The sequence below is a fragment of the Manis javanica genome, chromosome 15 (genome assembly GCF_040802235.1).
Source record: "Manis javanica isolate MJ-LG chromosome 15, MJ_LKY, whole genome shotgun sequence".
Taxonomy (NCBI): domain Eukaryota; kingdom Metazoa; phylum Chordata; class Mammalia; order Pholidota; family Manidae; genus Manis; species Manis javanica.
The window spans coordinates 1,280,685-1,305,270 of record NC_133170.1 but is presented as its reverse complement, the minus strand read 5'-3'; the positions used below and the strand labels follow the sequence as shown (position 1 = coordinate 1,305,270).

General features: G+C 45.5%; 1 protein-coding gene across 2 annotated transcripts in view; it reads right to left on the bottom strand.

Moving 5' to 3' along the window:
- The window catches only part of DBX2 (developing brain homeobox 2), a 29,651-nt gene extending 5,487 nt beyond the window's left edge, over positions 1 to 24,164 (bottom strand). Inside the window, exons 1-3 of one of the 2 annotated variants that reach the window (XM_037009570.2) lie at positions 23,792 to 24,164; positions 10,869 to 10,964; positions 4,328 to 4,515 (exon numbers count right to left, since the gene is read on the bottom strand). In XM_037009570.2, the coding sequence (XP_036865465.2) occupies positions 4,328 to 4,515; positions 10,869 to 10,964; positions 23,792 to 24,146 (639 nt within the window). In that variant the 5' untranslated portion in view covers positions 24,147 to 24,164. The remainder of the gene's footprint in view (positions 1 to 4,327; positions 4,516 to 10,868; positions 10,965 to 23,791) is intronic. The other variant, XM_073222910.1, reaches the window with a different exon arrangement.
- Positions 24,165 to 24,586: the final 422 nt, after the last annotated feature.

Genomic DNA, 24,586 nt, shown 5'->3' with positions numbered 1-24,586 from the left:
GAAAATTTTTACTCAAAGAAATAATTATTAAAGTATATCAACCAGATATGCCTCCCAAAGAAAGGAAAAAAATTCTAAGATGGGCTTTCCAGGTTGGTGGAAATATTTCTTCACTCGTTCAACTTGTTCGGTGATGTTCCAAATGGCTATAAAAGGAAACCTGCACCAGGCAACTGAATCCAAAAGAATGCCGTACCCTACAGCCCTGTGACTAAGGCTTTTCATAAGGAAACAGTACTAGTGTATTCGGTTCTATTCACAAACTCATCTATTATCTGCAGCGTGTATTTACTCCTGGAATTGGTGTATTTCTAGTGGGTTTGCACTAAGACACTTATTTGTTTCCAATAGTGATTCTTGCCTTTCTCATCACATTCATTACGTTCTTCTTTCCTTAGCTTTTCAGTGTATCTAGAATATTTTTGAGTGATGTCTCAAGATAAAACAAAACCTGAAAGAAGCGTCTTTACAATGAATGGTATTAGCACAAATGTACACATTTGGGGGAAAAAATCATAAGATGAATGTTCTACCTCTCAACAAACATAAAAACGAATTCCAGATGGATTAAGCAGCTAAGTGTAAAAACAAAACTATGGAAGTTCTAGAAGGAAACATAAGAGATCATCAATATAGCCTTCAGGAGAGGAATGTTTTCTTCAGCATGACATAAAACCCTGGGGCCACAAAGAAGAAGAAGACAGAACAGGCCACATAAAAATGAGAAATTTCTGTAAAAATAAAGATACCATAAACTATGAAAAAGCCACAAACTACCCACAAGAATTAAAAGCAGGGACTCAAAAGATACTTGAGCACCCAGGTTCATAGCAGCATTATCTGTGAGAGCCAAAAGGTGGCAGCAACCCACGTGTCCAGTGACGGATAAATGCATAACAAGCTGTGGTATATCCATGTCATGGAATACTACACAGCCTTAAAAAGTAAGGAAATTCTGTCACATGCTACAATAGTTGAAACTGCAAGACAATTATGCTGAGTGAAATATGCTCACCACAAAGGGACAAATACAGAATGACTCCATTTATATGAGACACTTAGTGTAGTCAAATTCATACAGACAGAAAGTACTTAGTGGCTGCCAGGGGCTCTGGGTAGGAGGGGGTCATCATTTACCAGGTACAAGTTTCAGTTTTGCAAGATGAAAATATTCTGGAGATGGAGGGCGGGGATGGTTGCACAACAATGTGAAATATACTTAATGCCACTAAATGGTATACCTAAAAATGGTAAATTTTGTGTTATATATAATTTGCCACAAACTTGGAGAGGCTTTTAGCCATGGCTGTGTAACAGGAAAATGTCACTAGCTATAATATTCCAAATATTTTGATTAACAGCCAAAATAATTGCGGCATATCAACAAAGATAATATGACAGACATAAATGGTGTAGCCAGGAAAAGATCAATTTTCTGATCTTTGGAAGCTGATACATGGAAGCCAGGTGGGTGCAGCTGCGCCAGGAAAGCATATGTGCCTTAGGGGCTGCCGGCCCCCTGGCGAGGGCCCTCGTGCACGGAGGTCCTGCACAGCTGTCTGGGGTGGCCCCACGTGATGCAGAGCATGAAACCCAGAATCAGGTGGCCAGGAGTGGCCCGGCTCCAAAGCAGCTTCCCTGTGTGACCCTGGACCCAGTCCACTCCTCATTTCCTCGCTAGGAAATAGGGTGAGGATGGTGCTTCTCTCATAAGGTGTTTATAAGAATTAAACAGGAAAACGCTAGTGGCTTATCCTGCCAATTATTTATCATAAGCAGGCCAATCTTCAAAAGATAAAACAGCTGGTAAAATGATTAAAAGATCCTCAAGTTCTGGTAACTGGAAAATTCAGATTAAAAAAGTAAATAATCTGTGTGGGTGTACAGGTGATTTGTGCTCTCCTTCAGAGGCAGCAAAATACATACAGAGTAGGATCCTGTTTTTATTTAAAAACATATATAGACAGTTCTAGTCTCGGTTTCCTCATTTGTACAATAGGGATAATAAAAACAGCTACCTTATAAGGATAAATGACATCAAATGTAAGGGTGCCTGGTAGCCGTTAGGCATGTGTTTGTGTTATTATATGTTTGTTCATATACAATGCAGACATATATTTAAAAAATAATACGTGGTATGTCAATAAATTCAAAGCCATTTATAAATGACTATAGAACCAGAGTTGGGTTGGACGGGGAATGAGTTTTCATCTTTAACTTTACCAATTTCCCTTTTGTTTGAGTTTGTTGTAATAAATGCCATGTCTTAAGTGTGTAATTAGATCTATATGTGAATAAGAAAATGTTAAATTGATTCTGAGATGTTCACCAAATTCAGTAAGATAAAAAGCATTCATTCCTGAGGTGCCTGAATTTTTAAAACAATATAATCACCTATGTGAAACTACGCACCTGTGGATGAGAACTGGATGATAACAAAAAGGAGCACTATTTCCTTGAATGGAGAGATTATGAGCATCCCCTCATAAATATGCTTTAATTTGCACGCACTGTCTTTTCAACAGTCTATTTTTAAGAAAATGGGCTGCACTATCAGAGACGTTGACACTTTCTCAGAGCTCTGCAGATCCAACCCAGCCACTTTTCGTCTCCAGAGGCACCCCTAAGCTCCCAGACCTGCACCTTTTCTCCCCTCGGGAGTTTCTCATCCATGCCAATGAGTCGCAGGCCAAGCCTGCTGAGTGCCCACGTGGTCCTGCTCAGGCCCAGTAATGCCAGAGGACCGGAGAGTCCCATCACCAGCTCCCCCTGGGGATGTAGGACAGTCAGGGGGCTGTCCCTCCAGAGAGAGGGTCGTGTGAGGCTCCACTGAGGACCACAGAGGCGGCGCCTCCACTCGGCAGCATAGCTGACCTGCAATGGCGTCTGCAGAGCGATTGTCCTGTGTGTTACCTAACCGCTCTCACACTTCTGATTTATTTTCCCAGGTGGCTGTAAAAATTCCTGGGTGCAAGGAGAGCACCCTAATCCGCCCCCATCAATATTCCCTCTTTCTGCCCACCTAGCAGTGTCTTGCACACAACAGCCCATCAAGGTACAGCTGCTGATGTGTCATATGCACAAGCTGCTCTGGGGCATAGACAGAATTCCTCTGTGTGTCCCCATTCTGTAAATAAGAAACTGGGGCACCAAGCAGCCAGTTAAGGTGATGGGGTCACCAGCACCGCACCTCGAGGAGACCACGCTGGCTGGGCTGACCCAGGCTGGCTACCCTCTCCCACACCACAGAACTTTTCCCCACGACTAGAAAGAATTGGGCAGTGGAGGGTGGAGAGCCCTGCCCTAGGGGAAGGAAGCAGGGTCAAGGCGAGTTTCATGCCAAAATAGCTGGTTTAGTGAAATCTGAAGTTAGAAACCAGGTCATTTGTACTGAAGGAAGAACACGAGAGTGTGGTGGCTGACACAGAGCCCGCTGCCAGCCCTTCAGTGCCCCGATGCTGATACATGGAAGCCAGGTGGGTGCAGCTGCGCCAGGAAAGCATATGTGCCTTAGGGGCTGCCGGCCCCCTGGCGAGGGCCCTCGTGCACGGAGGTCCTGCACAGCTGTCTGGGGTGGCCCCACGTGATGCAGAGCATGAAACCCAGAATCAGGTGGCCAGGAGTGGCCCGGCTCCAAAGCAGCTTCCCTGTGTGACCCTGGACCCAGTCCACTCCTCATTTCCTCGCTAGGAAATAGGGTGAGGATGGTGCTTCTCTCATAAGGTGTTTATAAGAATTAAACAGGAAAACGCTAGTGGCTTATCCTGCCAATTATTTATCGTAAGCAGGCCAATCTTCAAATGGAGTATTCTGTACTTCCCAAAAGGCCAGGAAACCTTGTTCAAAGTTATAGGAAAAACATCAGTGCCCCGAAAGGGTTTGTAAGTATCACAAATGTAACATTACTTAACTGTACTCGACATCAGACCAAACTGTGAAATGACAAAATCCATTAAAATCATGAGCCCCTCATTCATGCCTAGATCGTGGATTGGGATTAAGACGGCAGGAACACTGGCTCCTGCTTGGAATTGGGCAGCCTGCTTCCCTGAAAACAGAGCAAACAATTGGATGATATAAACGCCACATCCTTAACATTTCCTTCATTTGGGAAGAACTAATGAACCTCTCAGTAAATGGACTGATTTCCAAACAGGAAATGGGACCTATGTTCCCACCCACTAAAAATCATGAAAATCACTTCAACAACACCTGAGTGTCCAGCACAAAGCCAAGTACAACAGACACTTGGCAAGTGGAGGGGCTCCTTATGCCCCCCGCCCCCCAGCAGATCCGGAGCCACAGGCACTGCCCTGCCCTCCCGTACCTGCGATTCCTTCAGGCCCAAGCTGATGGCAAGTTTCTTTCGGTCTGTCTTGCTGATATATTTCTGCTTCTGGAACATTTTCTCCAGAGCTTTTCTCTGTTCCTCAGAAAAGACGGCTCTTCTTAAAATACCCCTCCGAGCTTTAGCATTAGAGTCCTGAGCCAGGAGAGGCAGCCCTCCACCTTCTCCTAGAGGAAAGATAGAGAAGCCCAGTTAGTGTCGGCGAGCAGTCAGTCTGTCCGTCCCCAGGCAGCATCCTCCTCCTTGGTACCACGGCCAGATTATCCCGTCTCTGGACTCTGAACACCTAGACCAGCGCTTCTTACTCTGCTGAGAATCTGATAAATGTCCTTTGCTCCCCATTGGGGAAAAAGTGCACATGGCAGTCTCCAGTTTTGCATGTTATGTCAGAAAGCCCGTGATCCCAGGTTACAAAACACCTATGTGGAACAAGCTGTAGGTAATTTAAACACATCTGTTTTCTCTTATTCTTCATTTATGCATTCATTTGTTCTCTCAACAAATTTTTGAACACTTGGCTTATGCCAGGCCCTGTGCTCAGGGCTACACTTTGAGAAATAAGACAAATGCTTTATCACACCCTCAGGCATTTATTTACTGACCCAGCATCACAGCGTGATGAAGCACCCCAGGGCAGGCCCTTTGGGGGCACAGAACAAGGGGCTGGTCTCCATCTGTGTGTCCGGGGAAAGCCTGCAGAGATGGTGGGTCTAAGAAGGAGGGTCTGGGAGACCCCCAGTCACCACCACCCCCAGTTCAGGTGGTCATCAGCTCCTTCATGTCAGAGCCACTTCCTCTATTTCCTGCCTTCCTGTGGCCAGCACAGCCCTGATGTCCACCCCTGAGAGTTTCGTTCATCATCCACCATTCATTCTTCACTCACTGCGCTTCCTGGTTTGGGGGGCAGAATAATGGCCTTCCTAAAGATGCCCACATCCCGGTGCCCACAACCTGTGATACATCACATTATATGGCAACACAGCGTTAGGATGCAAATGGAATTACATGTGCTAATTAGCTGGCCTTGAGGTTGGTAGAGTGCCCAGGGGCACCCAGGAGGGCCTGCTGTAATCACAAGGGTCCTCATAACTGGGAGAGGCAGGCAAAAGAGGTCACAGTCAGAGACCTGAAGATGCTATGTTCTTGCTTTGGAGGTGGACACAGGTGCCACTAGAAGCTGGAGAAGGTAAGGCAATGACTCTCCCCCGGGGCACCCAGGAAGGGACACCCCGATGTTAGCCGAGTGAGGCCCGTTCCAGCCTGAGGTCGTCCAGAGTTGCAAGATCCTAAGTCTGTGTTGTGTTAAGGTGTGAGGCCTGTGGAAATCTGTGACAGCAGCAGGAGGACACTAGTACGCTGGCCGTCAGGCTCACTGGCTATTTCCTGAGGAAGCCAGACAAATGGCACGTGGTCCCTGCCTTCTTACGGGAGGACTGAGCCACGAACACCACTTGAGACTAAAGGTACCAGGAGAGCACGTTCTCCAGTTTATGGCCATAGCTGGTATGCATTTTGGTGCTTAATGATTATTTCTAGACAAACAAGCAAAAAATGTGTTAAGTACAGGAACCGAAGGATCTACAAAATGCTTTGGTACCACAGAGGAGGAGATGATGAGTTCAGACAAAAGTTAGGCTGAGCCAAGTCTAAAAGAACAACTGAGCTCAAGAGGGTAGGATTGAAGGCCAGGGCCTCAGAGTGACCTGCACGTCTAGAAGTGTGAAGGCACAGGGAATACAGTCTCCAAGGAAAACGAGCAGCCTCAAGGCAGGGGTGCCCCTTAGATGGAGTGTGTGTTCCCCAGTTTACCATTGCCCACCTGGCTTGTTTTACTACCTGCCAGGCTCCAGAAAACATTTGGACCTCCAGCACAAAGACCGTGAAGTAGAACGGAGCCAGATCACAGGGGACTACAAGGATCCGGCCACGACCCAATAGTGAGTGAGGATCACTCAGAGGTGTTTAGGCAGGTGTGACATACCAGCAACCATATGCTGAGCATATAAAAAGCATGTAAAACACACTGAGCATATACAGTGTGACTCTGTCCTGTCCTACGTCCCCTATGCTAAGCCACTGAAGTGCATCATTTTACCTAGTCAACCAATCTATGCCAGGAATGCTACTATTATTCTTCCCATTTCACAAGCAAACAAAATGAGGCTTAGGCAGCTTAAGAACTCTGTCCAAGGTCACACGGCCAGGGTTTCACCTGGGAAGACTGATTCTTCTGGTCAAGACACTCGGTTGTTTTCAAACTCCCTGGCAAGTCATACAGACCTTACCCCATTTAGTGGCTAAGTTAGACCTGGTTCTTGTGTACCAGCGTCCCTTTTAAAGTGAGTCTCCAGGACTGAACAGGTGTCGGCAGTCTGGCCATTAGGGAGCCCAGTAGGACTATTCCCTCTCACGTTCTGGACATGCTGGTTCTGAAAGCACAGCGGCGGGTTCCCACGTTGCTCTGCAGACACGGCTGAGCTATCAGCACAGCCCTCGCCTGCTCTGCTCTACTCGGCCAGCTCGCGCCCTCCCCTATTCCGCGCATGCGCACATGTAACGGGGAATCTGGAATCAGGACTTTATCAGCTGCCATATTAGATCTCACATTGGGTTCGGGCAAGAGATGTAGAGCGGATCAGGCACAGGCACCCCATGTCACCAAGGGGTCCCCGTCCCCGCCCCCACCCTCCACGACGCATGAGCATTTGGGAAGAACGGGAGCTCCGTCCCAGGAATGTCACACAGGTCCTTTCACTGCCTCTGTAGAGCCGCTGAATAGAGCCATCAACTTGGAAAATCTACTTCTTTGAGCCTCTGACTCCTTTGAACATTCTTCCTGGTTGGCCGAGTGTCATTTATGCCCAGAGCTCCCCTCCCTTCCCTACCGAGAAGTCAAAACCTATATTCAACTTATTGAACAAACTTGATTCTATTTTCAACGAAATAATTAGGCTTCTTTCTCTATTAAAACAAGATGCCGTGTCCCCCTGGAGATCTTAGACCCTAAAGAGAAGTTCTTGAAAGAGCAGCTTCCACGCAGCCGGCAGTGGGTCTCCGCAGGTGCAGGCGGTCCTCAGCTGCCAGGCCAGGAGGCCGGAGCAGGAAACAGCACCGCCAGCCGAGAAAGACACGCCCAGGACCCCCTACATTCACAGCAATAAAAATGCCCCCCGTCTGCCTTCAACAAAATCCTGTATTTACACTGGGAGAGTATATTACGTTCTTTTAACAAGGAAGGGAAGAAAGTACAATGATCTTAAAAGGTAGAATATAAGCTCATCTCCCAGGAAAAAGGCAGACAGCTTGTCCCATAGGAATATTACCCTGCTTGTATTTTTATAATGCTCTAAATTTAAACTTTGTTTTTTAATGCCTAAAAGTCTCTAAAGGTCAGATTCAAGCTGGGCATTCAAAGACAGAACAAAATATCTGATTGCTTTAATTAGCTATTTGACATAATTAAGACTCCTATACTTTTTCAGGTATTTTTTTAAGGTCATTTCTTGCATAACTTCCACAACTTTCCATTTCATGTTAGCTGAGAAATGTTTTTATTTTGAAAAGAACTTCATGGAGATGATATCAAAGATTTTCCTTACACTGCTTAGGGGGGAGGACGCACATTTATGACAGCCTTTTCGTGGTTCCCTCCATTGTATAGGTTGTTTAAATAGCTTCTTCCATCATTTTTTGTATGAGAAGGGCGCTGGAGCAATGATGGTTCCCACACTATGACAAGTCAATCATAAATTATAACAAGGGAAGTTAAATCAGTTTCCAATACGTGAGTCACGTTAAAAAAGTCAAAATGGTATTTCACTTGCTGGTTATAGACGTGTTGATCTGAGGCCACACTTGTGGAAAGTGTGAAGTCAATATTGTGAGCAGTGATGAAGGCCACTGACTTCACCATTTATTACAATTTTTAGTATACACCTTAATTTTGGCTGTCCATGTTGAAACTTAATGCAAGACTACTCAGACTGCTCATCGTCCTCTTTTCATACAGTGGAAAAAAATGTAAATGCTTGGACATAAAAATCATTCTTATTATTGAAAAAAAGGATAAAAGAAAGAGAAAATCTAGTAAATGCCTTACATAAGAATTACTGTGCAGATAGATGTAAGCGTTATTAGCTGTTCCTTGATACCATGGTTATATATGCAAAATTCTTTATTGACAGCATGAAATCCACCCCTTTCATTATTTTTTGTTTCCGATATGATGAACATTATAAACAAACAAAACAAAAGATCCAGTTCAGATTCACAACTAAGGAGGCACAGAAGTTTATGAGAAACATTTGCAGCCTCCCTACACTGTTTTAAAACACCAACTGTGGAAACAGAGACAAGCCAGAGCCAGCACACCCCACCCTTGCCCTTAGCGTGCGGATCTCCCCCCTGCATGTTGAGGTCAGTAAAAGATACACGCGTCCAGGGACGGACACCACAACCTACAGCAGTTTTGCTGAGAGTTGAAGAGGGCAGCACTGAGAAGCACATGCAGGAAAAGGGGACTTGCTCAAAATAATATTTCAAGCAATTGAGAAGATGAAATTATCTAGAAAATGTCTTTAGAATTCTTTTTTGTTCTCTCTTCATTCAACCAGCCCGGGCATTAGTCCCGTTTTATGGCTTAGAGACTATCATTAAAACACTACCATAAATAAATAAACACACACATACGTGAATGTCCACCTATTATGTGACATTTTTTGTCCATTTCCACTTACCTAAACCACACTGCCAGGGATTTTCTAAAGTAGAGGACCAGTGTTGCATCAAGGTGAAATATACTAGCTGTGGGGCTGCTTTTAATCTCCATGGTGGAATACAACACTACAGATTTCATTCCACAGAGATGCCCCTAGGCTACCGTATCAGATATTTGGGTTTTAAACCTCTACTCCAGCAATCTTTTCCTGATACCCTAATCTATGGTGATAAATGTCTCCTTAATTTGCACAGCAGTTTTCAGTTGCCCGCATGGGGGGACCACCTTGAAGGAGCGAGCCAAGGGTTTAGTCACGGTTTCTACTTTCCTGTTTGAATCAATACATTCTAGTTAAATGGACAATTAATAGGTCACTTCCAAAATAGTAGCGTGTCAGTCCTGGTTCATAAACAATCCCCACAGCTGATAATGGGCCCTATGTATTCAGCAAGCCCTGTATACAATGAGCCCATCCACTAAATCCCCTTTCAGGTGGACACGGTTATATGGGAAGATGAGCTAGAAAGAGTCTATAAAAGTCAGTTTCACTCACTGCTTTATTTCTCGGTCAAGTGCTTTAAATGGTGCCCAGAAATTCACTCGGGATGTGAGACAGGAGAAAAGACTGGCACACAGAGCCTTGCTTTATTGGCCACACAAAAGGGCAACTGACCCCTGCCCAGGCCTTTTCCATGCAAAATGCTTCCTAAAGTTCACCTGCACAGTGAAAAATCACGAGGTCGCGTGGGGACGAGCCCAGTGAATGTGGTGATGGCCTACAGCACGGCTGCATTGTGGGGGGTCCCCTGTGAGGCGCCCCGTGGGAAAGCGCCAGCCCCTGACGAGACGCTTGCGGCTCATTGAACGGCCAGCTTTTGCTGCCCCACTTGTCAGGGATCCCTCTGCTGACAAGCAACTGCTCTGCTGAAACATTCAAAACACACACACGCGGAGAGGCAGCGGGGTCCCCAACGCAGAGCCTGTCGCCTGACTGTGCAGCCGTTTCTTTTCACCGGACAGAGCAGTTTACCTGGAAGCATGTCTCCTCTCGGGCAGCAGGAACGAAGGAGCCCCTCCACCGGCCTTCTTTATCATAAATGCAAATTCCCTGCCTCCAGATTCCTGTCTGACCCAGAAATCTCAAGATCAAGGTGAACTTGTAGCGAAACACTTTTTTCTTTGCTTGGGAATGCGTGTGTGCACTCACTCTACAACTTTTTGAAAGTTGTCCTCCCTCCACCTCTGGACACTAGTAAAATTTTGTAATATTTGCAGAAACGCTCTCTTGAAAATACTTCCTATGACTCTGGTTGGTTTTCTCTAAGATCATACAAAGGAGGTACTTATCTCTTTTGACAATCTTGAACATTTTTAATTATTCACCATGGGCACGACGTGACTTTGTATGACATCTGAAACTGAATGGAAATTTTACACGGCACAATTTCTTAGCTTTCCTTCCCTCCTTTTTCTTCTTCTTTAAATGAGTACACATTTAATTGCTACACATTTCAGAAGAATCCAAACGGGTCCCTCTGAGACCTTTTCTATCAAACGGGAACCAGGTCGCTCCGCCCGGTGGGTGAGTGCGGGGTTTCAATGCCCTCAGAAACCTCCCACAATGGCTCAGTGTGCCCAGCTCTGATAAATCTCTGGAAAATTCCTGAATGGGAACGCTGTGAGTTCTAGTGGGGAATTAGCTCCTTGCCATCGCACTACCAATTAGGTTTCCAGACACATTAAATCCTGCTGCTTTGGTTTACAGAGGAGCTGAAGCCTTGCTGATGATGCGTGAAAACTTACTTGGAAAAGCAGTGGCGGATGCAGGGCGCTGGCAGGACTCACCGCAGCATGCCGAGCAGAGCGGGGGGGCGCTCAGAAAGCAAGGTTTGGAAGGCACTGCAGAGAAAGCATGGATCTCATTGATTAGCCGTTTTTTTCAGACAAGTTTCCTGAAAGCCACTGAGGAAAGCCCTTCATTTTCTGAGCCTTTACTTAGTTGTAACTCTTACTGAAATTAAAGTCATTTTAAAGGAACCCCATCGGTCAAAGACCTTGCCAAATAACTGAATCAAGACATGGAAGATGTGGTGGAACGCTTCAAATTATCGAAACCCAACTTAATAGTTCATTTTCTGTGTGGTCATAGTTGTAAGTAATAAATACTGACCACACATGACAGAGCAGCGCTGCCCAGGAGAACGCTCTGCGATGACGCCGGTGTCCTAGATGCGCACTATTCCATACGGCACCTGCCTGCCACCTTTGGCCACCGAGCACCTGCAATGTGGCTGATATGACTGTAACTGAATTCTTGAAGTATTTTAAATTAAATAGACTCATGTGGCCAGGGACTTTCACATTGGACAGCATAACTTGAGATACAATACTTACCAAGAAACAATTTGAACATTCAGTGTATAAGTTTAATTTTTTAAGAAGTATATCACTGTGCTATTTACTTTCAGAAGGTTCTTCGAAACACATAGTTTGTTGGAGTCCAAAGTTGGTAACAGCTTATTAACTGGGCAACTTCATGACAAAATGTTTTTTTCCAATCACTTTTATACATTTAAAAGTATTTGAAAATAGTAATAACATTTTCTCTCAAGAGAAATCTAGTTAACCTGAAAGCATTTGTGTTTATAGTATAAAGAGTTGCTGTAAAATTCTGTTCTACTCATTGCATAAAACTATTGCTACTCATGATGTTTTCATTACACATACATGGGATGGTTATCATTACTCTTGAAAAATGCAGAAATTTTAAACTTTGCTCCTCAGCAGATGAAAAATAGCTATAAGGGATGTCACAGAACATTAATAATTGCTCTTTACTGAGCCTTTGCTATATGCCAGCCTTTGGTTAAATACCCTGAATATTCCATATCCTGAGTATAACTGGGGTTAGTACAAGATAAATATAGGTGAGATTTCCTGAAGGTGGGCAGTTCTCTTTTACCACGCTACACCCAGCAGAGCATGTGACACATTCTTAGCAAATTTTCAATAAATTACTGAATGACTTATAAAACTAATAAACAGGAAACTTCTGATCTTAGATAACACACCTCTGACACACCCTGAAATATAGTCCATAACAGATAACCTCAAAATCTAGAACATGACTTGAAAATAAGTATTTTTATTACTCTCCCTTCATATTCAATGGCAACTTTTTTTTTCTTAATCTTACTTAGTGCATATTATTTTGATATGCATACATGCCTTTTTCAAGAACACAGTAATTTCAGACTTGTATTTTAATCAATCAATAAGCATGTGTTTATTTTCATCAATACTGTTGAAGGATATATCAAAATAAGTGCATTGTCCAATAAGAATTTTATAGTCTCAGGGTCCTTAATGCCTTCAAATTGCAAATTAATCATGAATGCAGGTTTTTCTATAATCCAATGGAAAGTTGTCAAGATTAATGTTCTTAGCTTAATATCTGGATTTTTCAAACAATAATGTTCGTCTTAATGCTGTTTTCAAAATATGGCAACTAAGCAACATATGATAAAGAGACCCTTTTGTTGTTTAAAAAGTACTATAAAACTTTTATTTCATTGTTATCATGTTGTTCTAATATTGACTGTAAAGAATGATAGAAATGATACACCATTTCATTTGAATTCAACATCCATCTCAAACTGTATTACAAGCATATGACATTATTCAGGCAATCATATTTTCCATTATTCCTATGAATATATGAAGTACTTTGACAAATGAAAATACATTTCTATGTACAAAAGCTGCTTCATTATGCTTATTCTCAAGCATTTTTGTTAACTAAATTATTTTGCCTCCAAAATAAACATGCCATAGATAATTAAGTTATGGCTTTTGTGCTGTTTGGTGTTTTAAATAAAAGTAAAAGAAAAAGACTCAGTAATGTTGCATTTACATAAGATGAAACATTTATCATGACAGCTAGAAACACACAGATGAAAGAAATATTTTCACTCAAACATAAAGTGTAGAAAATCAGTACACTAGAGATACTGTTAAAATAACCATGCAGGATATACTGCAAATTACATATTTTACTATTCTAGTCAAAATATAACTCAGTCTAATCCTATGGCCCTAGAAATGGGACAAATAATGGATAAAAAATGGCTGGTTCACTTTAGACAAGTGATTAACTAAATTCATTCATGACGAATGAGGTTCCATGATACACGATCTTAGTGTTAAATTTAACCAAAAAAAAAAAAAAAGGTTTTAACTGAACAGTCTGAAATAAGAGTTATGTTACCCTATATTCAAACAGTAAAGTGGTAATCAGAATAACACACTATCTACAGTAACAACTCCAAGAGCTAAAGAATTCGATGTGACGTGTCCGGGCTTAAAGTTCTCTTGTGTAAAATTTCTTCATCATTTTAAATCACCTCTTGGACCCACACATACTGACACAGGAGATTAGTTAATTCCCGATTCCGCACACAAATGCACCTGGTTTAGGCTGGCTTACGCGGAAGTCGCTGTGAAATCCCCATCAAGAGCCCCCTTTCTCAGACTCTCCCGCGGCAGCCTAACCCAGATGCTGACCCAGCTGAGCGCGTGACTGCAGGTGCAGAAAGGCACCTGGAAATTCCCATTTCAGGCAATGCAAGGCAGTAACCACATGTGTATCACTCTTTCACATGTTTGTAAAGCACACCCTTTTTAAAGCAATGAGCAAAAAAAGGAAACTCAAAAACAAAGTGACAAGCTGTCAGTTGTGTTAAAACATTGGTGAGTCATTAAAGAACTGCTTTGAAGATGCCCGAGAGGGGCAGAAAGCAGGGAGATTTCCTTCCGGGTGGCGGGCGCGTTGACGGCCATCGGCGCAATTTGGATGCAGGCACTTCGTCACTGACCACACTGGGAAGAGCTCCTTGCAGGCTTACTGAGCAGCATCTATGACAACGTTTAGGGAGTGCCCACTCCACGGCAGGCACCGGACTGGCTACACACGTAGCACAGGCTGTCTCGTTCCTTGGCAGCCCGCCTCCGACAGGCGTGCATCAGGAGTGTGGTGACAACTGTTTTCAGCAAATGGTTTTTAAAAAGACAAGAGAAGCATAAATAGTTTGGCGTAGTATTTAGTGATTATATCCCATGAGGGATAAGGATTTTGTGCACACAGACTGCCAGTAACTCCTAAGAGCTGGAGCCAGAAAGTGCACACATCCCCAGTTAAACTTCTCATTAGAGAAAAAGAAACGGCCTTTCCTCTGGGAAAAAACGCACCCCGTCAGCTTTCAGTACAACGCGGAGAGGAGGAGCCTCTGGATTTGGCATCCTGCCAACAGATCTAACTCCCAGTTTCTGTGGGAATCCACAAATGGCAAACAAATGACTTTAACTTTTTGGAACTAAACTGTCTGAATCCAAACGACTGAAATCACTTATTCACAGAAAACTTCATGAACCTTTCACTACTTAATCAGATGTTATGGCTTATCTGGACACAGAAATAAACTATTAATTATTTCAAATTATTAAGAGGGGAATTCAAAAAGCCAACTTCACGGCAAACTGGCCCGATTTTCTTTTTTACCTTAATAACTAACTAGATGGGTCCCTGACGGAAGCACCCAACAGGCAAGGAGGGTGACAAGCCTAGCAACAGAGAAGTTATTTTCAAAATTCTGTTGTTTAGAAAGCAATATATTTTTTTTAATTTATTTTTTGCATTCTCTATGAGGGAGATAGGGAAGAGCAACAGGTTCTACACAGGGTGAAACCACATTTTTTTTTTATTGTCAGTGCAAACGGAGCTGACATTTCAAAGAAAGAACACTGAAGACCACTAATAAAACCTCCATATGAATTCCAGGAGTCCTCGGCTCTGCTCTGCTGATCGGGTAACACATTTTAGGGAAGATGAGGAGAAAAGAGAAAAGGTTCCTTAAGGCAACCAAAGGGTCAAACAATACCTCTGGGAAAGAGTAACCGGGAATCAAATAATTCCCAAAGGATGGTTTTAATGACCCCCTCTGCGTGCCGGGTACATGGGCACTGAGAATAAAGAAATCTCAACTTCTGACCTGAAAATAATACACTATTGAGCAGACTATCTGGAGAAGAGTGAACTCAAAAACAAGACTAAAGGGGGCAACCATCCGTCTTGAGTAATAAGACCTAAGAAATATCACTTATCTAATGAGGTGTGATTTCTTTTATCACCCAACCTGAAAGTAGTTCATTTATGTGATCCACATGCAAATCTGCCTTCATTCACAAGGGAAAGCAAGGATATTCATCCTTTATCTTTCTGCTCATCAGAAAGCCACAGCAGTCCGCATTATTTTTGCCTTGAGCATTTCAGAGACAGAAAAACAAAGGTCTTAATGTTCTGGTCAGCTCATGAGAAGATAAATCAAGTGCAGTGTTTACTTGTCTGATTCTGTCTTTTTAATTCTGTGCTAATAATATTTATTGCATATCGATCAAGTGCCACATAATGCACTGTGTGCTGGGACAATAAACAGGCAGGGTAATTCCCCTCCTTGAGAAGACAGAATTCTGCATTTTGTCCCTTAATTTGCAGATCTGAATCTGCTGGTCAAGGAAAAGAAGTGTACATTTCTCTGAACTCCCAAATTCAATTTTGTTCTGTAAAATCTGAGCATTCCCAGTGAAGGAGATAAGATCTGAAAAAATTCACACTGTATGTTTCCCTAGCCAGTGATTCTTAACCCTGAATACACATTAGAATTATCTGGAGCACTCTTCAAAGATGCAGATGCCCAGGCCCCAGACCAATCAAACAGGATTGACTCAGGCTGGCTGGGAGGGGCCCCTTAAGCACAGCATTTTTTCAAAAGCTGTTCAGGTGGTTAAAAGGTACAGCCAGGATGGGACCACTGAGAACACAGACCGACGCCTGACAGTGGCGGACGCTCAGTCCATGTCGGCCGTTCCTCCTGCCAGTACCCGCCTGGTCTGAGGTCAGCCCTAGGACAGCACTCAGAACTCGGTAGCGTGGTCCAGACTTCCACTAAAACTAAGAGGGAAGAGAAAGTGTGGTGTGAGCAGGGCTGTGGCGAAGAAGGCTTGAGGCAGGACCAACACCGTAACCTGGGCCTTGGCTGGGAAGGTACTGAGAATGGCGAGAGACAGAAGGATGCCAGCAAGGGGGGCGGCCTAGCAGGAGGGGAGGCAGGGCTGGGGCACACGGGGCGGCTCCGGGAGCCCAGCCACCTGCTGGCACAGGCCCAGGGGCGGACGGGAAGCCCCTGGCTGGAGGAGCTGAACCGCCCGTGCCACCGAGGTCTCCAAGGACAAACTGTTTGTATTTGGTCTCATGGCCAAAAGGGGATAATAGAGGATTTCCTGAGTGGTTTGGTGATAGGACAAAGCTTTAGGTTCGAAAAATTCGCCTGGCAGTAGTGGCAGAGATGCGCACAGGGACAGGCTAACCGGGAGGACCCTCCACAGGGATGACACGGGGGCCAGCAGGTGGACAGTAGCCGCTGGTTTGGACCCCCCAGGGGTGGCCCCGCCTCACGCCGTGGGGCCCCGTCCACCGCCTGTCGAAGGCGGTTCCTACCGCTGCCACCTGCCCCCGGAAGGAGTCTTTGCTGGCTTGGAAAAAATGAGCAAAGTGTGGGGATGCCTCTTGCTGGGGGTACTGCCCCCACCGACACCACGGAGAACACGGTACCAGAACGGCACCAGCAGAACCCTCCCGGCCCAGAAAGGCTGCCCGGGCCCCCAGCTATGCCACTGCTGGGGTCAGGCGCACATGCCCCCACCTGCCACCCCCAGGACAGGGCAGGGGTCACATCTGCGGGCGGCCCTCCTGCTTTCACCCTGTGGCAGATTTTCAATGGCTGCGAATTACGTAGCCCCCCTCCCATGGCGAGGCGGGTTCTTTCCCCTTCTCTTCACCTGGGACGGTCCTGCCAGCGCGCTGACCCAGGGAAGTGGGGGTGACACTCTCAGCTTGCAAGGCCACATGGTAAAAAGCTTTGCCGATACCGGCTGGTGTCTTTGCAACGCGCCCTTTCAGAAGCCGGGCACCAGGCTACCAGCAGCTCAGGACACCAGGGGGATCAGGGGTGGAGGGCAGCTCCCGCTGGGCGCAGCGGGCCCGCCCCGAGCAAACAGCCACCCCGGGCACCCAGCCCCGGGCCTTCAGAGGGCTGCGGCTCCCGCGGACGTCCACCCGCAGTGGGGTTCTGAGCCAGGACCACCCCGCAGAGTGCAGTCAACCCACAAGAGAAAAATCACAAATTGTTCCTTTAAGCCTGTAAATTTTTTGATGGTTTCTTGCACAGCAATACCCATTTCATCAAAATTTCACTTATGGTAGAATGGTGGACAAGAGTCTTTAACATGAATGGGTTTTCGAGGTATGTGTTTGAAAGTCCCACGCTGACCCCAACCTATGTTCTCATTTAGAAATGAGGAAACAGTGAGGTCACGTGAGTCACTGAGGATCGTTTAACCAGCAACAGAGAGACCTCAGACTTGAATCTAGGCTTTACAATCATAGACATGTGGCTGAAACCAGCTGAGAAAACTTTACGGTATTTTAAAATTTACCCAATTTGCCATTTATGCTTTGGAGGAAGTGTTGGCAAACTTTTATCCTAAAGAGCCAGCTAGTAATTACATCAGGCTTCACAGGCCACACGGTCTCTGTTGCAGCTATTCAATTTGTTGTGCAAAAGCACCTACAGAAAATACATTTGTAAAAAAATATTCCTGCTTTGAGGAATCAGCCTGTCTCTTGATTTCAGACCCAATGTAACTACAGAATTGGTTCAACACAACTAAATTCAATCCAGCCCTAGGACAATCTGTTAAAAAACTTGCCAAACGTCATTGTTTTTAGTCTCTTTCAATGTGCATAAATCTTTCCAAAGAACAGTTTACTAACTCCTTCATATTTTTTAATTTAAGAAGTGTTAGAGATTTAAACTTTTACATCTCAAGAAATTTTGAGACCTCTCCACAGGACTGATACAAATGTATAGATTGTATATTTTATCTCTGACAGTCACTAGGAATTAATAAAATCAAGATTGTTAGGGCATCTTGCCTGAATATGTGAAAGGAAGTGAAACCTAGTTTGTCTTTGGAATATTTATAAGCAAGAAGGCAATTAAATATTCAGCAAAACATAGGAAAAGGCTTAAAAGATTTTTTTTTCTTCTCCCAGATGCTTTGTCCCTGAAACAAGAGTCTAAAATCTTAGAGATGCTTTTTGATCTTTGACTTCAGAAAGAATTTTAGTGCCCTGAGTTTACTGTTCATATAACTAACCAAAAAAGAAAAAAAAATTTGTTCCTGAAATATTCCCAACTAATAGCTGGTTGACTGAATAGTGCTATTAAAATGAAATCAGTTATGGTAACTTTATTGGCAGTGCCCAATCAAGGACTGACCGGAGGCTAAAAAGAATGAAAGGGAGAGATTTCATTTAAAGTGGAAACATGACTGAAAGTAAAATATTTTGGAATAAAATGTACAGGGGTCTGGTAAGCATGTTAAGGCAAACCCCCAATTTCTTACTAAGAGAATATAAAAAAATAGATGTGTAATCTAATGAAGTCTTACATAAGGGTGCTAACAAGCATTCCTAGATAAAAATCATATCATTTCTTTTTACCATTTGCTTTTTATTTATGACAGACTCCAGGTGTATTTGAATGAAACTCAAAGTTACTTAACTGACTTAAAAATTCTGTACCTTCGCTATGAAAAAAAATCACTGTAATTAAGAAAAAATTTTACTTAGAGCCTCCACTAACCCAAGATCAAGTGGACAAACACTGCATTAAGAGCTACAAATCAAGTTCCTGCGAAAGATAAAGGATGGATTCTGAAGTTATGGACAAATCAATAATGGAAATAGGTGGGTGGAGAGCAGGTTGAGTGAGGGGTATTTACCCCTGACCCTAACATAAGGACATGTTTGTGTAAATATTTTAAAGACAACACTTCACTCCTACAAAAACTTTCATAGCAAAGAATCTCAAAGTATTTTATAAATACATCTATTACCTACTTACACATTTATTACTTTCGAGTTGTTACCATCTCTATCATTGTTCAGCAACAGCCTAGCCACAAAATGCCTTCTTACCACAAAAAGGGACTTTCTTCTAGTGAGGGAAAGAACAGGAAGGAGGTGGTGGACTCCAAGAGGGACACAATGGAGTCCAATGCACAGCTTTGGCTTCAACATCTGAGCCACATTTATGGCAAACAAATATAGATAAAATCACTGTGGACAATCCTTTTAAATTGCCCGCAACATATGGCATCCTTTGCCTTCCTGAATTAAACTCTGAATCCTATGTTTATTTCTGCCTACACTGGAATGCAATTTTCTGGGCATTCAAACCACAGTGCCTCTTAAAATAACCCCCAAATCCCCAAAGTGAGTAAGTGCTAAGGGATAAATTCTAAAATGTTCCTAGTCCTGTTTTATTATTAAATCTCAATAGCTTCCATACATGCTAACACACTGAGATTCCTTGTTGTCAAAGAGAAGGAGGGAAGCGTATGTTAGGGGTTGGGAGAGAGAGAAGTGCTCCAATCAGAGGCAAATTAAACGCAGAGAAATTGTGACCCTGCTGCAGCTCCCGCTTTGACATCACTTGGTAAGGAGGGTGGCTGCTCCGTCAGCGATGGGGAGGAAGGACTCTCAGTCCTCTGGGTTCCCTTGGCTGCAGGGAATTCTTGAGCCTGAAGGACTTCACTGACTTGAGGAGCGTATATCAATTTGCCTGGAGCAGATTCCTCATACACAATGTAAAAGTTAATTAATATGTTAATATAAACCCAAAGACATGTTAAGCAGATTACAAAAAACTATACAGAGGCAGCAAGAACAAAGTTCAGTCTCATCTACCAAGTCCACCAAAGGACGGCCGAGGTGATGGCCTGAGCAAAAACCACTAGACCGGGTCCCTTGGCCACTCCTTTCTGGATTCCCCACGCTCTCCGCCCCGGTTCCGGATCAGCACCACCAACAAGCACGGTTCTGCGGCTTCGATTTGTCAGAACAAGTCTGCAGCACAGTGTTCGCAAAAACTGGTAACAAACTCTCGCTCAGTAAATCAGATCACAAAGTCTTCGGTTGGAATGATCCCCAGCTGGAGCAGAGAGCCGTCTTCTCCACCCTCCTCAGGTGCAGAAAATGCAGAAGCTATTTTATTTCACACTTTCAGTGAATCTCAATGAAAGTGAGAAAAACTACAAGTTGAAGCACAAAACATAGCTGCGAGTAGTTTAAGACAGAGTCAAGGGTTACGAAGTAAATAGCAACTGGGCCTGGGAGGCGGCCAGCATGTACGTTAACTACCGATGGTAAGAAACAGTCCTAACCAGGTGCCAGAGAAGATACGGTAGATTTGGCCCATTTTTCTAACACACAATACAACACCCTTGAAACAATTCTTCAAAAAAAAAGTTCAAGTCACCTATCCAGAATTAACATTTGCTTTCTAATCTTTTTATATGCAGTAGATTTAATAATCAAGAAATTATATTCAAAAATTTATAGCATTTTCTAGTGTTTAAAGTAATAAATGCTATTAAAAAGCAAGAATGTGTCCACTCACCTTAAAGAAAATTGGTGGCATAACCAAGAGAAATTTAAATTGTTAGCTTTTTGCATTTCAAGACCTTTTATTTACAGAACTATGAATATTTTAATCTACACAATATCTGCCAAAATAATGACATTAGCAAGCCTCTAGGAAAGAAGCCTCTGATTGGGATTTACTTGCAAAACCTCTTGGTTTCCACTAATAAACTATAACAGATTCAAGACTTCCTTTGTTTTGGATACAACTCTTAGAGGTGAACCTACCTGCTGCCTCTTGCATTGAATGTGCCCTTTTGGTTTTTTAAGTTTTTTAAGTACTCTACATAAGCAACTTGACAGCACGTAGCTATGGAGTGCGCCTTTCCTTGTTCTAAACACTCAAACTCCGGCCAACTTCCAGGGATGGAGAATGACGGCTTCCTCTCATCTATGACCCACAAGCCCGCATCACTGCTTCGCTATCACCACCTTGCAGACAAGATGCAAGTGAAGGCCAGTTTCCTTCCTTACAGGCTCAGACACAAAATCACAATCTGATTTATTATTCTGATACATGTACTTAGTTATCCCATTTTCCCTTATTCGTTTCTCATATTGAATGAAAGACCCAAGGAATATAAAGATTTGGGGCAACTTTTTTCTGTTTTTACAAGTCCATGGATGTTTAAATTGATACTTCAGACAAAAAGAAAACAAGCAGGTGAATAATCATTGTAGAGAAAAATTGGCCTATTAGGAAGATTAGAGCAGTTTACAACTATAACAATGTTCGGCAAACCGGAAAACAGCCCAGAACATGGAACACAAGCCCCACAGGGCAGAGACAGGCATGTGTTTCATTCCCTGATTATCCCACGGCCTAGGACAGAGCCCGACACATGGGAGACGCTCAGTAAGCGGTTACTGAATGAATGAGATATATAGTGCGATTAATAGTGGGCAACAAAAATAATGAAGCAGAAATCTATGCCAGGGCAGAGAGCCCCTAGTTAAATGGTGCTGTTTCACTGATGCATTTGAAAAGAACTCTGGGGTTTTTCATTCAACATTTAGGCTGGTGCAACCGAACAAGTTATGGTTGAGGAAAAAGTGGGTAGCTCATCTGCTGAAATAATTCAAAATCACATTTTTCTGATCCACTCCTAAGTTAGTGTCTAAAGGATCAGAACTGCTTATCCACTGGCATTTCAGAAAGAGATATTTTCTTTCTGAAGACAGACGCTTTTCTATCTCCTTTATGTACTACAGAATTTCAGACATTATTTCATCCCCTCTAATCTTCAGGTGACAGCTGACATCGTCAGTACTCACTATAACTTCATAACTACACACGGTCTAAAAGAATTCCCAGCTTTGGGTAAGGCTAAAATCTGTCACTTAAATACAACTGGTGCTGAAAACTACATCCATTGGGAAATTTATAAAAATGAATGAAAATACTGGTTGTAAGCACATTTGTGGGCACACATTTATGGGGTTTTTTTTCTTTGTAAGATATTTTTCTAGTTTCAAAACTTAAATGCACTCTTAACAAGAATGATTTTTCAAAATAAAAGGTTATTTGTTCAAGTTAAAATTAACCTAGAAGAACATACTTCAAAGGGAAATATAAACACTTACACTCTCTTAATTATTCCAAAAATCATTTTTGCAGTTTGACACTCTAATACATGTACAAGAACGAATATATTCTTGAAAACAAGAGGAATACAGGTAGGAAACCTTTTACCCCATAATTAAAATATTTTGAACAAAATGAATAGGTACATGAAATTCTTTGTCAGGTTATTGAAATATCTGCACCTGATTCACATTTGGTTTAAATTTAATCTGTAAAATCTACAAAGGTTAAAATTAAGTAGCTGTGCGTGTTGGGTAGTCAGTCCTGGTCAGGAGCAAAGTAAGGAATTTTCAGAAGCAACGGCTGTGGACACAATGCCAGACCACCAACAGTTATGCAAAACACATTTTCTTGAAAATGTTCTTAAGTAACATTAATTATTTACTAACTTGTCTACACGAACCTGCTTTACTATGCTTGGAAAAGCACAGAGTGGCCCACATCTCCGAGGCACGTATACTGCCTGCGTGTGTTCCTTCCCCTCCCGGGGCGCTAAAGCGCTTCCTCGCATTTGGGCGGCCACTGTGTGAGTGAGGCCGGCGCTCCGCTCGCGTGGTAATGCTTGTTCCGTTCTGTGAGCGACCATTTCAAACCTAGAGACCAGGACAGGCTCTAAGCACGTTAGACTCTATAAAGCCATTAGCAATACGTTTGATCCGGCAGTTTGCTGGGACAATGGCATCTGCTGGAAAAGCGTCTATTAGTCATTCTGGACAAACGCACAGAGAATAAAAGAATGACTTAAGATCGTCTACGGACGCAAGCCGCCCCCTACCCAAATTGTCTCCAAATCCACCTGGCTCTCAGCTTCTGAGGTTCCAAGGGGCTTGTCCTTCCACCGCCAATCCCTGCAGCCCCTCCTCACTTGACCTGAGATTTGCTCAAACTGTCCGCATCCTCTTCCCAGGGGTGCGGGAATTACAAGCAACGAAAAGTTCCCTTCTTCGGGTAAGTTCCCATTTACTGGTGAACTTCCCGCCCCAGGTGCCCTGTCAGCTGCTTCAGCTCAGCCGGAAGGGAAAGTCCTGCGCCTTAGTGACCCGAATCAGAGCGAAGAAGGCCACAGCTTTGCGCAGCTCTCCTTCCAAGGATGCTTGCGAGCGCCTCTGCAAGGCCCGACCGTCCCGGGCGAGAGGCCAGCGTCCCGCGGCGGGACGCGCGGAGCCCTCCCTGCCCAGACCCTCCCCGGGAGCCGGGCGGCCTCCGGATAGGGAGTGGGGGTGGGGGCTGGACCTGGGAAACGCCGAGCAAGCGGCCCAGCGAGCGCAGGGGCCTGGGGCTGGGCCGCCCCTGCCGCTGCCACACGGCCGTGCCTTCGGGGTTCACCGGAGAGGCCGAACCCCGAGGCGGCCCCGGCCCCACGCGTGGGAGCAGGGGACAGGGAGCACGCTGGCGATACGGTCACCCCGACGGCGGCACCCTCCTTACCCCGGAGGGGCATCCCCGCCAAGCTGGAGGCGCCCTGGGACGCGCCCGGCGCAGCGCGCGCCCCCAGCACCCAGCCCCCGGGGCTGCTGGCTCGGCGGGAGAGCCGCTCACCTGGGGCCGAAGGCCGGAAGGCGCAGTCTCGGTCCCCCGGAGCCCGGCCCGGCAGCCCCGCGCCGTCCGCCGACGGGCTGAGCGCCTGCACCGCCCACCGCGGGCCGCAGGGCGCCCCGCCGGCGCGCACGTGCTCGGCCGCGGGGCACAGCTGGAGGGGAACCGGGCCGGCCGGCAGGGCCCGGGGCGGCGGCGGTCCGAGCGGCGGGGCGGCCCCCGCGCGCAGCAAGTTCTCGATCAGGAAACTCTTGCCCAGGCCCCCAAAGCCCGGCGCGGGGGTCCAGCCCAGGAGCGCCGAGGCGGCCGCCGCGTCCCAGGAGGCGCCGGCGCGGGCCGCCGCGGCGCTGGGGAGCATGGCGGGGCCGCGGGACCCGCGCCGGCGAGGCTCCGGGCGGGGCGAGGGCGGTGAGGCTGTGCGCGCCTCTGGACGCGGCGGGGGCTCCGAGCGCGCCGGGCCCCGGGCCCCTCTGCAGACCGGATGGCACGGGGCGCCCGGGGCGTCTGGAAGGTGCGTCCGGCCGGCCGCTCACGTCACCGGCCCACGAGGGGACAGCGGCCAACAGCGCGCGCGGCCCGGGGGGCGGGCGAGGCGGGGCGGGGGCCGCGCCGCGGGAGGGGGTGGGCCTGGCGGCGGGACGAGGCCCGTCCCTCCCAGCGCCGCGGACCCCAGCCCCGCGCCCGGCGCGCCCGGCCTGGGACTGCGCGCCCCGGACCCCGCCCCGCCGCGAGCCTGCCTCCCGGGCTGGTGCCCCTGCGGGCGTCCGGGCAGCGCGGGAGTCGCCGAAGGCCTGCAGG